Source organism: Oncorhynchus keta, chromosome 30 (assembly GCF_023373465.1).
Source record: "Oncorhynchus keta strain PuntledgeMale-10-30-2019 chromosome 30, Oket_V2, whole genome shotgun sequence".
NCBI classification, from domain to species: Eukaryota; Metazoa; Chordata; class Actinopteri; order Salmoniformes; family Salmonidae; genus Oncorhynchus; species Oncorhynchus keta.
The window spans coordinates 22,805,360-22,821,579 of record NC_068450.1 but is presented as its reverse complement, the minus strand read 5'-3'; the positions used below and the strand labels follow the sequence as shown (position 1 = coordinate 22,821,579).

At 40.9% G+C, this 16,220-nt stretch overlaps 1 protein-coding gene across 1 annotated transcript; it reads left to right on the top strand.

Moving 5' to 3' along the window:
• The first annotated feature begins 5,248 nt into the window (after positions 1-5,248).
• atoh8 (atonal bHLH transcription factor 8) lies at positions 5,249-13,232 on the top strand. The gene is made up of 3 exons (XM_035744030.2): positions 5,249-6,305; positions 7,266-7,457; positions 12,451-13,232. The coding sequence occupies exons 1-3, from the start codon at positions 5,625-5,627 to the stop codon at positions 12,454-12,456; spliced, it is 879 nt and encodes a 292-aa protein (XP_035599923.1). The 5' UTR covers positions 5,249-5,624; the 3' UTR covers positions 12,457-13,232.
• Positions 13,233-16,220: the final 2,988 nt, after the last annotated feature.

Sequence of the window (16,220 nt, the reverse complement as noted above, 5' to 3'; positions counted from 1 at the left end):
TCAATTCATTCCAGTCATTGGCAGCAGAGAACTGGAAGGAAAGGCAGCCAAAGGAAGTGTTGGCTTTGGGGATGACCAGTGAAATATATCTGCTGGAGCGCGTGCTACAGGTGGGTGTTGCTATGGTGAACAGTGCGCTGAGATAAGGCGTGATTTACCTAGCAAAGACTTATAGATGACCTGGAGCCAGTGGGTTTGGCGACGAATATGTAGTGAGGTCCAGCCAACTAGAGCATACCACTGTCGTAGTGGTGGATAGTATATGGGGCTTTGGTGACAAAATAGAAGGCACTGTGATAGACTACATCCAGTTTGCAGAGTAGAGTGTTGGAGGCTATTTTGTAACTGACATCGCCGAAGTCAAGGATCGGTAGGATAGTCAGTTTTACGAGGGTATGTTTGGCAGCATGAGGGAAGGAGGCTTTGTTGCGAAATAGGAAGCCGATTCTAGCCGACACTGAACTCTATCTGAGAAGTAGTTAGTGAACCAGACGAGGCAGTCATTTGAGAAACCAAGGCTATTAAGTCTGCCGATAAGAATGCGGTGATTGACAGAGTCGAATGCCTTGGCCAGGTCGATGAAAACGGCTGCACAGTACTGTCTTTTATTGATGGCGGTTATGGTATCGTTTAGGACCTTGAGCGTGGCTGAGGTGCACCCATGACCAGCTCGGAAACCAGACTGCATAGTGGAGAAGGTACGGTGGGATTCGAAATGGTCGGTGATCTGTTTGTTAAATTGGCTTTCGAAGACCTTAGAAAAGGTAGGGCAGGATGGTTATAGGTCTATAACAGTCGTGTAGAGTGTCTCCCCCAGCGAAGAGGGGGATGACCGCGGCAGCCTTCCAATCTTTGGGGATATCAGACGATAAGAAAGAGAGATTGAACAGGCTGGTAATAGGGGTTGCAACAATTTTAGCGGATAATTTAAGAAAGAGAGGGTCCAGATTGTCTAACCCAGCTGATTTGTATGGATCCAGATTTTGCAGTTCTTTCAGAACATCAGCTGTCTGGATTTTGGTGTAGCAGGGGGTGCTGGCCGGGCTAGGGGTAGCCAGGTGGAAAGCATGGCCAGCCGTAGAAAAATGCTTATTGAAATGATCGAGTATCGTAGATTTATCGGTGGTGAAAGTGTTTCAGTGCAGTGGGCAGCTGGGAGGAGGTGCTCTTATTCTCCATGGACTTTACAGTGTCCCAAAACTTTTTGGAATTAGTGCTACAGGATGCAAATTTCTGTTTGAAAAAGCTAGCCTTAGCTTTCCTAACTGACTGAGTATATTGGTTCCTGACTTCCCTGAAAAGTTCCATATCACGGGGGCTATTTGATGCTAATGCAGAACGCCACAGGATGTTTTTGTGCTGGTCAAGGGCAGTCAAGTCTGGAGTGAACCAAGGGCTATATCTGTTGTTAGTTCTACATTTTCTGAATGGGGCATGCTTATTAAAGATGGAGAGGAAAGCACTTTTAAAGAGCAACCAGGCATCCTCTACTGACGGGATGACGTCAATATCCTTCCAGGATACCCGGGCCAGGTCGATTAGAAAGGCCTGCTCGCTGAAGTGTTTTAGGGAGCGTTTGACCACGGACCCATCACGCACACAGGCAATGAGGCAGTGATTGCTGAGATCCAGGTTGAAGACAACAGTGGTGTTTTTAGAGGGCAAGTTGGTCAGGATGATATCTAAGAGGGTGCCCATGGTTACATATTTAGGGTTGTACCTGGTAGGTTCCTTAATAATTTGTGTGAGATTGAGGGAATCTAGCTTAGATTGTAGGACGGCCGGGGTGTTATGCATATCCCAGTTTAGGTCACCTAACAGTACGAACTCTGAAGATAGATGTGGGGCAATTAATTCACATATGATGTCCAGGGCACAGCTGGGGGCTAAAGGGGGTTTATAACAAGCAGCAACTGTGAGAGACTTGTTTCTGGAAAGGTGGATTTAAAAAAAGTGGACTCTTGAATTGTTTAGGCACAGACCTGGATAGTATGACAAAACACTGCAAGCTATCTCTACAGTAGATTGCAACTCCTCCTCCTTTGGCAGTTCTATCTTGTGGGAAGACGTTATAGTTAGGGATGGAAATTTCAGGATTTTTGGTGGCCTTCCTAAGCCATGATCCAGACACGGCTAGGACATCAGGGTTTGTGGAGTGTGCTAAAGCAGTGAATAAAACAAACTTAGGGAGGAGGCTTCTAATGTTAACATGCATGAAACCAAGGCTTGTACGGTTACAGAAGTCAACAAATGAGAGTGCCTGGGGAACGGCAGTGGTGCTGGGGGCTGAAGGGCCTGGATTAACCTCTACATCACCAGAGGAACAGAGGAGGAGTAGGATAAGGATACGGCTAAAGGCTATAAGAACTGGTCGTCTAGTACGTTAGATTCAAGGCATAATGTACATACAAGGGTATGGTAGGATGTGAGTACAGTGGAGGTAAACCTAGGCATTGAGTGATGATGAGAGAGGTTTTGTCTCTAGAGGCACCAGTCAAGCCAGGTGACGTCACCGCATGTGTGGGTGGTGGAACAAAAGGGCTATCTAAAGCATATTGGGCAGGACTAGGGGCACTACAGTGAAATAAGACAATAATCACTAACCAAAACAGCAATAGACAAGGCATATTGACATTAGGGAGAGGCATGTGTAGCCGAGTGATCATAGGATCCAATAGTAGCACTAGATTAGTCAGGGAGACAATACTGTAGTCGCTGCTATGCTAGGCGAGCTAGAGACACGGCGATTCAGACAGCTAGCGGACCGGGGATAGCAGATGGGCATCCGGCGACATCCCAACGGAAGAGCCTATTGAGACCTTGGCCGGCTACATCGGCAGACCAGTCGTGATGGATTGGTAGTAAAGGATACAGGCCAATTGGCAAAAGAGGTATTGTAGCCAAAGAATTGGCTGGTTGACCTCTTTTGCTAGCCGGGAGATGGGCCTAGCACGAGGCTAGCTCCAGGCTAACTGATGCTTGCTTCGGGACAGAGACGTTAGCCAGGAGTAGCCACTCGGATAGCAGCTAGCTAGCTGCGATGATCCGGTGTTAAGGTAAAGGATGGGACAAGACAAGACAAAGAAACACGTCCGACTGCTACGCCATCTTGGAAGACCCATGAGTTGGTCTCTCCTTTGCCGCTATAACAGTCTCCACTCTTCTAGGAAGGCTTTCCACTAGATGTTGGAACATTTCTGCAGGGACTTGATTCCATTCAGCCACAAGAGTATTAGTGTAGTTGTGTACTGATGTTGGGTGATTAGGCCTGGCTTGCAGTCGACGTTCCAATTCATCCCAAAGGTGTTCGATGGGGTTGAGGTTAGGGCACTGTGCAGGCCAGTCAAGTTCTTCCACACCGATCTCGACAAACCATTTTTGTATGGACCTCGCTTTGTGCACGGGGTCATTGTCATGCTGAAACAGGAAAGGGCCTTCCCCAAACTATTGCCACAAAGTTGGCAGCACTGAATCGTCTAGAATATCATTATGTTGTAGCGCTGAGATTTCCCTTCACTGGAACTAAAGGGCCTAGCCCGAACCATGAAAAACAGCCCAACAGACCATTATTCCTCCTCCACCAAACATTACAGTTGGTACTATGCATTTGGGGAGGTAGCGTTCTCCTGGCATCTGCCAAACCCAGATTTGTCAGTCAGACTGCCAGATGGTAAAGCATGATTCATCACTCCAGAGAATGCATTTCCACTGCTCCAGAGTCCAAAGCTTGGCACCACTCCAGCCGACACTTGGCATTGCGCATGGTGATCTTAGGCTTGTGTGTGGCTGTTTGGCCATGGAAACCCATTTCATGACGCTCCCGACAAAGCTCCCGACGTTGCTTTCAGAGGGAGTTTGGACCTTGGTAGTAAGTGTTGTAACCGAGGACAGGTGATTTTTACGCACTTACAAGCTTCAGCACTCAGTAGTCCCGTACTGTGAGCTTGTGTGGCCTACCACTTTGTGGTTGAGCCGGTGTTGCTCCTAGATGTTTCCACTTCACAATAACAGCACTTAAAGTTGACCGGGACAGCTCTAGCAGGGCAGAAATTTGAGGAACTGACTTGTTAGAAAGAAAAGCAATGCATGGCTCTGTTCTCGACTTTATACACCTGTCAGCAACGGGTGTGGCTGAAATAGCTAAATCCACTCATTTGAAGGGGTGTCCACATACTTTTGTATATATAGTGTTACAATGGAGGCTGCTGAGGGGAGGGCAGCTCATAAAAATGTCTGGAACGGAGCGAATGGAATGTCATCAAACCATGTGTTTGATAGTTTATGATTGCGATAAAGCCGCTCTCACTACACTTGAAGTTAATAAGAATACGACTTTCAGATCGCGAAAACGTATATCATACATAGTCAATACTGGCTGATGTCATAACGCGGGAGGTTGTCTTATCTCGAATGCGATATTCCCATCACGAAAAATGTGTAATTTAACAGAGGGTCTAACACATTTCTCCTCTCTGTGTGCCTCATCAGTCCAGGGTGCATTGCATTACCTTTGCGAATGTCAGACTACATTCGGCGAGGAACATATATCTGCAGGTTGAACATGGTGAGATTGTAGTCCCCTAAATTGATAGTGCAGTTTGTTTAGGCGATTTTAGAGATAACTAGCTACTTCACATGCTGATATTGACTTTGGTATTATTTTGTATCTACGTTTGCGAGCAAGCTTGCCAGCCCATGGAGAGAGCATTGCATTGTGGGTTTTGTAGTCGATTTAACTAACAACAGATTTCCACGATTTGTTTGCTACCAAACTTATTATAACGACCAAATTAAAAATGTGTTCACAAAAAAATATTGTTATAACATGTTAGTGTTATGTAACACTAAATGATAGGAATGAGTGGTTTTGGGTGGATTTTTCCTGGACTGTCCCCCGTTGTCTGCCCTGTTCCAAAATCTTTCTTTGCTATCTAGACACATCAAAAAAGTCTATGTTACACTGTTAGCGGTTACCATGTGCACAATAGCGCACTTAGCTACAAGTTTTGCTTGCTAAATGAAGACCAAAAATAATATGATGGGTATGCTCCCCAGCTCTAGGAGGCCTATAGCCTAGACCTAAATTGTAAGGCATACAGATTGTGATATAATACAAAAAAGTTGTTATTAAACTGAATTTATGACGATAATTATTGAAATGCAATTATAATTGTCCTTCTGTTGGCATGTCCATAAAAGTCACCATGTAGCCATGCGCGTAATCAGTGGTTTAATATGTTATTACGCACGGCGAGAGATATTTTGGGCGGTCTCTCGCTGTCGGCGGCGTGGCGACTTATCTCACCGACAAGGGCTTCTATGTAAACTGAGGCAAAACTAAAACAGATGAAACTCAGAGCACATTCACAAAAAATGCTGCCAGTTTTGATGGCTCCAGAAGACGCGGAATCCACGGGAGAAACACGCGCCTGCACATGCGGTCTATTCTTTATTTGAGTTATTTAAAGTAAGCCTGTCGATGCTTTTAATCAGAGTGCTACATTGCATAGGGATTTGTCTGGCTATATTTGATTGATTAAGTTACAATATAATATTATTGTACTTTTTCGCGATATTAATTAAGGCAGTGCTGTCGGTTTTCAATAGTGCCTTTTTGTGTAGAAATGAGGAATCCACATCTACTCAGCGATGGCTGGAAGACAATCAATGCAAAGGATTCAACTGGGAATAAAAAGTTTAAACGTAAAGGTCGGGACCCCAAACGAGTCACCAGTGATGAAGTCAAACATTTCCAATATGATTCAATAATGGACGACGATTCTATGGGGGAACTGATGGAAGAGACATGTAGAAACATTGTCCAAAAAAGACTACAGGACCCTGGTTCAGTTCTATCTGTGGAGAAATCCATTATTTCATCTGGAAACCCGAATACTGCTCTTGACATGAGGATAAATGCTTTACCATCAACAGTTACTGGGAAGCTCCCATCATCACAGTCACAGCCTTTATCCGAGTCAACACCGACAAGCAGAGACTCTTTTCTCAGCACATTCCCGCATGTTACAAGTTATGGCCATCAACAGTCATTTGGGACTGATCACACATTACAGTCCCGGATCGTCCTGTGCCAGCGCTCTGAGAAGTCCCTCTCCTCAGCCTCTCAGACAGCCTACATCAATAGCAGCGACCCGGTTGAATCGCCAAAGAAACGGCTAGGAGAAACGTCTGGCGTCGTCACTGAGATCAAAGCCGTTCAGCAGACACGGAGGCTACTGGCGAATGCCAGAGAGAGGACCCGGGTGCATACCATCAGTGCAGCCTTTGAGGCGCTGAGAAAGCAGGTATTAACACTGAATTCACTAAACAAACAATCCGTACAATGACGCCTCTTGTTCAAAATGTGATGTTCATGCTGAACTCCGAGTAACTTTTTGCACTTAAATGCCCATTTCATTATGCCACTGTATGGAGATATGGAAATTATTAAAATAACTGTGAATGTCATCATAATATATCATACTTGAGTATGAATGTAGGCTAATATATCCCACTTGAGTATAAATTGTATGGCCCCTTCTATAGATAGTTTATTAAATTAATTTTAGTGTCAACAATTTACAATTTGGTATTATTGACATTATGTTCAAAATATGTGCTCAGTTTGCTACATTAAAGATATGAGAAAGAACAGTCTGTAAGACATGTCAGTCCAAACAGTTGAATTGTCACTCTGATTCTTATTCTGTTCTACATACACAATTATTTGTCTGGCCCCCCAAAAACATGTTCCCCTTCTGCAGGCCTATGTAATAGTCTATTCATGTAATTTATATGCAATCAAAATATCAGTGAAAATCATATCCACATGACACCTCTCACAATGACAGAAAATTATGTCAAATGCATATGAAACAGGGAACAGGCTTTTTAATGACAAAGCTCTTCACACTCCAGGTAGTCCAGTTGGTCTGATACTTGTAGGTGTACTATGAAATATCAATATCAAATAAAACTAACTCTTAGTTGACCAAAACCAACATGGAATATCTATCCTTTGAAAACTAAACTAGAGAAGCTGTTGTGAACCATTTTTACTGGGTCATGTCATTACCAGCTGTTTTGGCACTTAGAAAGATATGTTGGAAAACTGTCACATGACATCACCTGACACCGGCAATTGTATCTAAAGAGCATGCATACCGTAGCTTAACTGAAAACTTCCTCAACTTGGTTCTACCATCCTCTCATATCAATCAGTATGATGGGCCTCCTTAGCCTAACCAAATGTTAACCCTATACAGGTGCCCTGCTACTCCTATGGACAGAAGTTGTCAAAGCTGGCTATATTAAGAATCGCCTGTAACTACATCCTGTCGCTAGCTCAGCTGGCAGACCTGGACTACACCCCAGATCACGGCAACATGAGCTTCAGAGAGTGCGTGGAGCAGTGCACCCGCACCCTGCAGGCCGAGGGACGCTCCAAGAAGAGAAAGGTAAATTGGATCTAGGGAAGAGGAGGAGGGAGGGTGATGCAGTATTTAGGCTACTGCCCTACGACGGTCTGACCTGAGATTTTATCCCGTGCATGTCTTCTTTGGCTGAAGGCCTCATGTTGCAATGACTAGGTGGGGTGAGACATTGACATGGAAATGGACTCCTGCAAGTGAAATGTATTCAAGCACACGTTTGGAGACATTGCAATAAGTTTATTTAAAGTTAAAGGCTATCAAAAGAAGAGCATGGCCTCTGAGGCATCAGTAGTTACAGAGAGGGAATGGAAAGCCAAGTCAAAGCCAACTTCTCCTTCAAATGTGTTTATTGCAATATAGCATATCAATAACATGAAACATATTTCAGTGGATTCAACTATGCTTATAAACAAGGCCGTTGATAAAGAGCAACCGGTGACCATACAAGGCCAATTAAATCATTGGTCATGGATATTTGACTTTAAAATAAAGCTACATGAATGGAGGTTTTCTTTCTGCTCATTTAACATCCTTCCTCCTACACTGTCATGTCACATTCTAACAAATCTATCAGACATTTTAGAAGGACTGGTAAATTGATGACATCATAGCATTGAAAACTTAGCAGAATCGCATTATTGATTTATTTTATTTGACATTTTGCAGGATGAAATCTCTTGACATGCATTCTCATTTTCAAGTGTCCAAATGAAAAAATAACTAAACAAACTAACAACACTTAGTCACAAGAATAATATGGCAACTACTGTCTAATAATAATAACAATGAAATAAGAATGAAAATAAAACTTATCTTAACAGTATAAAAAGTTGTTGTACAACTACTAATAGGCCTACAACTAATAAAAACTACTGCTACAACTGCTACTACAACTAATAAAAACTACTGCTACACCTACTAATAGAACTAATAAAACTACTGTTACAACTGCTACTACAACTAATAAAACTACTGCTACGACTACTAATACAACTAATACAACTACAACTAATAAAACTACTAATACAACTACCAATACAACTAATACAACTAATACAACTACCAATACAACTAATACAACTACTAATACAACTACAGCTACAACTAATAAGACTACCAATACAACTAATACAACTACTACTACAACTAATAAAATCTACTGCTACACCTACTAATAGAACTAATAAAACTACTGCTCCAACTGCTACTACAACTAATAAAACTACTGCTACAACTACTAATACAACGAATACAACTACAAATACAACTGCTACTACAACTAATAAAACTACTGCTACAACTAATAAAACTACTGCTACAACTACTAAAACTACTGCTACAACTACTAAAAATACGAATACAACTACTAAAACTACGAATACAACTAATAAAACTATGAATACAACTACTAATACAACTACAACTACTAATACAACTACTAATAGAATTAATAAAATTACTGCTACAACTACTAATACAACTAATAAAACTACAGCTACAACTACAGCTACAACTAATACAACTACTAATACGACTACCAATACAACTATTACAACTACAGCTACAACTAATACAACTAATAAAACTACAGCTACAACTACAGCTACAACTAATAAAACTACTAATACAACTAATACAACTACTGTTACAACTACTAATACAACTAATACAACTACTAATACAACTAATAAAACTACTGCTACAACTACTAATGCAAGTAATAAAACCTACTGCTTCAACTACTAATACAACTAATAAAACTACAACTACAACTAATAAAACTACAGCTACAACTAATAAAACTACTAATACGACTACCAATACAACTATTACAACTACAGCTAATAAAACTACAGCTACAACTAATAAAACTACTAATACAACTACCAATACAACTATTACAACTACTGCTACAACTAATAAAACTCCAGCTACAACTACAGCTACAACTAATAAAACTACTAATACGACTACCAATACAACTATTACAACTACAACTAATACAACTAATAAAACTACAGCTACAACTACAGCTACAACTAATAAAACTACAGTTACAACTACAGCTACAACTAATAAAACTACTAAAACTATTGTTACAACTACTAATACAACTACAACTACCAATACAACTAATAAAACCTACTGCTTCAACTACAGCTACAACTAATAAAACTACAACTAATAAAACTACTAATACAACTACCAATACAACTAATACAACTACTAATAAAACTAAAAAACGACTAATACAACTACCAATACAACTAATAAAACTACTAATACAACTACCAATACAACTAATAAAACTACTAATACAACTACAACTAATAAAACTACTAATACGACTACAGCTACAACAAATAAAACTACTAATACGACTACCAATACAACTAATACAACTACTGCTACAACTAATAAAACTACTGCTACAACCAATACAACTACTGCTACAACTCCTATTACAACTAATAAAACTACTGCTACAACTACTAAAACTACTAATACAACTAATAAAACTAAGTACCTATAATATATGCATTCATATTTACAAATATCTTCACATGGTGATGTTTCTATTAGTTAAAACACAGTTTGATTTTAATGCCCTGATTTCTATAGGTCAATTATTTCAATCATTTGGGCATTTGTATCCGGACGATAACCTGCTGCGTAAGTTCCCCTAACTTGCTAGTCAAAACCGGCAGATCTGCACTATCTACTAATGCAATACAGTGAAAACTTCCCTTTGACTGATCAGGAAGCTGCAAATAGAAAAACATGGGGCAATGTGACAGACAGAGAGATGGTATTTCTAACAATAACGACAACAAAAGAGGGAAGAATACACTCTCTCCAATTAAGACGGGCATTCCTTTGCCTACTAAGGATCCCATTCAATTAAATCATCATCAACTCTTGTTTGAAAGGGAACTGGGTGTTTTGCCAGTTTTTTTGTCCAGAACAGAATAAAAAGTGCCCCTGATGAATAAAAGGGGTGATTGATGCATTTGTGTTTTATGACACTGGGAGTCATGTAAACTGAGGCTGAACTTCCTCCAGCTCTCTTCTGGATCCACACATCTCCATGGCCTCTCTATAAATCAACAAGCTTTTTAATGCATGGATGAGACCCAAGTATGGAGAACGTTCATTTACACATTAACTTCTTCACACTGATCTATCAATTACTGTCCTTCCAGTTCTTAATCTGTCCCCTGTCAGTCCTCTCCTCCAGTTCTTCATCTGTCCCATCAGTCCTCTCTTCCTCCCAGTTCTTCATCTGTCTTGTCAGTCCTCTCCTCCCCCAGTTCTTCAAACTGTCCCATCAGTCCTCTTCTCCTCCCAGTTCTTCATCTGTCCCCTGTCATTCTTCTCCTCTGTCACTTAATCTCTCATTTATTCTCCAGATTCTTCTGTCACCCTCTCATCCATTCCCCCCCTTTTCCTCCCATCTTTCATGGTGAAACAACATTATAAATTAATCTAATTTAATCTATAATTGTGTAGTTAAATCAAGGTTAAATAAAACAATCTAATCTACATTTTAAACACACATTTCGTCATATCTGTAATTTAATGTTTTAAATGTCATTTAGCAACTCACCTATTGCCAAAACCCATAACATAACATAGTAACATCACACAATAGGTTGATTACCCTGAACTTAAAAACTGTAAACAAGTTGTTTTTCACTTAAAATAACTACTGTAAATCTATACATTTTGTAAATAGCAAATTACATCAAAGTTGATGCAAACATTTAAACACTTTTCTTAAAGATAAAAAAAACTTGTCTAATATAACATAATGATGAATTAGGTGTTTGTTCATAGATTACATATCCAACATAATTACATGCATACAACTTTTCCCTGCACTCCCAGTTCTCTGCTCCCTCTAGCTCTCTCTTCCTCACTGGGAGCTAATGTGTTTCCCTAGCATGAAGCACATTCAATAGCTGAGCGGTTGTTTTCCTGGCAGTCCCAGACACCAGATGTTCGTAACGCTAGTTGGGAAGTCCTGCTGGCGCCACTCAGGGCAGAGGGCAGGGTGAAGGCACGCGAGCTGGGGCCCAGAGAACTCACTCGCTACAGGAATTGGCACATTCCCCAGTGCGGTACTGGCACATTCCCCAGTTCTCCCCTGGCCATCTGTTCCAAAAAAACACTTTGAAAAAAAAAATACACTGATCATCACTCTCTCAGGATACAGCACTGAGCAGCAGCTGTTACAGAGGCCGGGGAAAGAGAGGGAGGGAGAGAGAGGGAGGGGGAGAGAGGGGTGGGCTCTGTGAAAGAAAGAAATCCCTTTGTCAGAGAGAGCCAGTGAGTCTAAGGGGAAACTTTCGAGGGGATAAAAAAACTTTTTCCCAATGCATACTTATTAGAGACATTTAGAACTTATTCCTGTGCTTGCTTAAAGCCCGGCACTCTGCTCTGAATTACCTTATTGTCTACTTGTTGGAACTCTTTTCAATAACATTTCAAATCTAGCACTTAATTAATACTTTATATTTCACATTTTATCAACATGTTATTTAAATCACTGTTTTGTGGATATTCACATGCAAACTGGAAGACCTATTTTCAGAAGTATTTGGAAAACAAGTTTTGAAAGTCAAGTCTTCAACGAACAAACATCAAGTCATAAACAAATGTTACAATTCCCTACCATGTGTTAAAGATGGGGAAGAAAGGGCTGTCTTTTTTGTAGACACATTAAGGAAAATATTTTGGTTGGTTTGCATCCAACGCTAAAGAGAGGGAGAAAGAATGTTGTTGTGTCCCACTCAGTTGTATACTACATCTGATCTGACCAAGCAGTTCCTTTACTGGTATGGGTTATATTCTTCTACCCCTTGTATTTACATAGACAACTCTGCACCTATGAAGTCATCGGATTTGCATGCTTTATTTTTACAGTTCTATTTGTACGCATCTCACCACCTCTTGATATGCACCCACAAGAGATTGTGTTTTCAATGCCTGATACATTCTTTTTTGTCTTTTATAGGAGTAAAATTCTCACAACATCGGTGGCGTGAGCCAGGCTTTATAACAAGGCCCTTGAACAAAAGAAATTCTTTACAGCTCTGTTATTGAGGTTATTCAAGGTCACACCTGGGGGAGACTACAACCAGTCACTTGGACATACAGTATGATGGACCTAATTTCATAGGCCTACTTGATACCTGTTGAGCTAGCAGAAATATCAAGAATCTCCAGTTATGGATATGTTTCTGCCTGTCGTGAGTTGGAATGAATGTCATTCGGTTGATGTTTGAACAGTTAAAAGTGGGAGACAGCATTGATGTTCTTTAAGCAAACAAGAAAACATGTCTGGTGGATGAAATCAGATTGTTCAATCATATGACAATTGGAGGCAGAGACAGCAGTGACTATAACCATTCATAACAGTGATTATAACAGTTTTATTCAACTATGAACCCCTATGCCTTTTCAATGACATACAGGTTGTTTTTCTTTAGTATGATTGGTCATTTCTGCTTGATGGAAGCTAACTAGTGAAAGCGCTAGTAACATATATTTGATTACAAGATAACTTAAAATGACATAGCAATGGTATTTTATTCAGCAACTGTTTTTATGTGTTGAAATATGAATTAAGTTACATGGGTTATTGTCTGCTACCTGAGCTCAGTATTTTAAAATATCCCAGATTGACACATTTAAGTGACCTCCCTTTCAGCTGGCCTTTTCTAATGACAAATCTCTGACTGTTGTGTGCTAATCAAGCACTTTTTAACCAAAAATAAAGGAACTGTTGTTAATTTATTTGAATGGATATGCATGATCATTAAACACCTCTAACATCTTTAAATCATTATCTCAACTACTGCCAACTTAAATCTCACACAACAATCACACGCGACACCTTTAAACAGCTTACAGCAGCTGTCAAACTTCCCTCAAAACAAAGTTGTAATTATGACTAGGATCATGAAAGAACGTCATTTCATTTTATATCTGAATCTACCTCGTGTATGTGTGTCTAAATCTTGATGTGTTCATGTGTTGTGTTCTCTTAATCCTAGACTACAATACATATTTTTGAGGCACGTCATAGAAAGGACTTGTCAAGATCACCACTGTTGGTGGCCTACAAGATAATCAATCAGTATTTTCCAGTCCATTTAATATAATTTGGTGACAGCTTAAAAATGTGTAATGGTAATTTGTATAGTCTATTTGCATAGGATACTGGATCCAAAGATGGATCCAACAGAGAGGATTGAATGATGTTGTTCTGCATTACATTACCTTGTGCCTTTTCAACAAAGTACTTACTTTACATTAACAAGTTACACATATTAAAATAACTTACTTTTCTAAAAGGGAACAAAAGTCACGATGTAATTGCAAATATATTCTAATAGATTAACTGAATGATCCTGTAATAAAGGGCCCATGTGCTGTATTATCAAGAAAATAAGTACTTAACTTTCACTTCTCATACAGAGGATAATTTGAATTAATAGTAGATATTTTATATAAATGCATAGTATATCTAACAACATTAGAAACAGGAAAACCTGGTTTTCAAGGTATTTACCCGAGCACATTGCTTTCACTGACAATCTGTTTTCTTCTAGCGTTGCTAAGCTTTGGAAGCTGGAAACCGTTCAGGCTTTTACAGTCCTTAAAATTGGGTCTGGAGCCGGAGAGGAAACACCAGTATCCTGTATATACAACTTCTGTCTGTCTGGAAAAAAAGAGGCAGAGCAAATGGAAAGCAAGCTGTGGCAGCCAGGAATCAATCTCATCTGAAAACAGTGAAAATATACAAAACCAACACATTGTTGAATGTGTAGATTTAATGTGTAGATTTAATTTATTAATGTTCCATTTTAAAGATAGTTTAACAATGTGCTCTCTTAAAAAATAAATGTCACTGAATATTCCCATCGTGATGAAGAGAACATTATGTATGAAATAAAAGGGGCCATGTTTGCTAGTTTGGGACCCTAGGGAAAACTTGACCTGAGCGAACATCCTAAACACACACATCAATTCTAATGTTAATCATTATCGACTATAGAACTAATCCTGTGCTGGTACAGGAGCTTGGGATGATGAAAACAAGTTTTTGAAGCCCTAATATACACTGCTCAAAAAAATAAAGGGAACACTTAAACAACACAATGTAACTCCAAGTCAATCACACTTCTGTGAAATCAAACTGTCCACTTAGGAAGCAACACTGATTGACAATAAATTTCACATGCTGTTGTGCAAATGGAATAGAAAACAGGTGGAAATTATAGGCAATTAGCAAGACACCCCCAATAAAGGAGTGGTTCTGCAGGTGGTGACCAGAGACCACTTCTCAGTTCCTATGCTTCCTGGCTGATGTTTTGGTCACTTTTCAATGCTGGCAGTGCTTTTACTCTAGTGGTAGCATGAGACGGAGTCCACAACCCACACAAGTGGCTCAGGTAGTGCAGCTCATCCAGGATGGCACATCAATGCGAGCTGCGGCAAGAAGGTTTGCTGTGTCTGTCAGCGTAGTGTCCAGAGCATGGAGGCGCTACCAGGAGACAGGCCAGTACATCAGGAGACGTGGAGGAGGCCGTAGGAGGGCAACAACCCAGCAGCAGGACCGCTACCTCCACCTTTGTGCAAGGAGGAGCAGGAGGAGCACTGCCAGAGCCCTGCAAAATGACCTCCAGCAGGCCACAAATGTGCATGTGTCTGCTCAAACGGTCAGAAACAGACTCCATGAGGGTGGTATGAGGGCCCGACATCCACAGGTGGGGGTTGTGCTTACAGCCCAACACCATGCAGGACGTTTGGCATTTGCCAGAGAACACCAAGAGTGGCAAATTCACCACTGGCGCCCTGTGCTCTTCACAGATGAAAGCAGGTTCACACAGAGCACATGTGACAGACGTGACAGTCTGGAGACACCGTGGAGAACGTTCTGCTGCCTGCAACATCCTCCAGCATGACCGGTTAGGAGGTGGGTCAGTCATGGTGTGGGGTGGCATTTCTTTGGGGGGCCGCACAGCCCTCCATGTGCTCGCCAGAGGTAGCCTGACTGCCATTAGGAACCGAGATGAGATCCAGAGGTCGCCAGAGGTAGCCTGACTGCCATTAGGTACCGAGATGAGATCCTCAGACCCCTTGTGAAACCATATGCTGGTGCGGTTGGCCCTGGGTTCCTCCTAATGCAAGACAATGCTAGACCTCATGTGGCTGGAGTGTGTCAGCAGTTCCTGCAAGAGGAAGGCATTGATGCTATGGACTGGCCCGCCCATTCCCCAGACCTGAATCCAATTTATCACATCTGGGACATCATGCCTCGCTCCATCCACCAACACCAGGGTGTATGTAGTGACGCCTCCAGCACTGAGATGCAGTGTCTTAGACCGCTGCACCACTCGGGAGCCCATGTATGATACTTGTAGCAGACTACTGTACTTTCCACTCCATCTAATGGAAGAATAGAATTACTGCAGGGGGAATTGAACCCCTTTGGTCTACTACAAAGGCAAATGAAAAGGGTTCTGATATGTTCCATGACAAATATACATTGTTTAAGCCTATAGTTTGATAAAGACAGGGTGGATGGGACATTTTATCACGCAAACCAGTCTCTCTACAAAGCACTAACTACCTGCATGTTAATCAACATGGTACAGATTGGTTTCCCACATTCTTGGGTGTAAAACAAGGAGATGCCTTATCAGACTGTTTGCTATGTTTATGAATGATTTGGCAAAATAAATTAAACAGTAAAATATTGGAGTAAGATATGACATC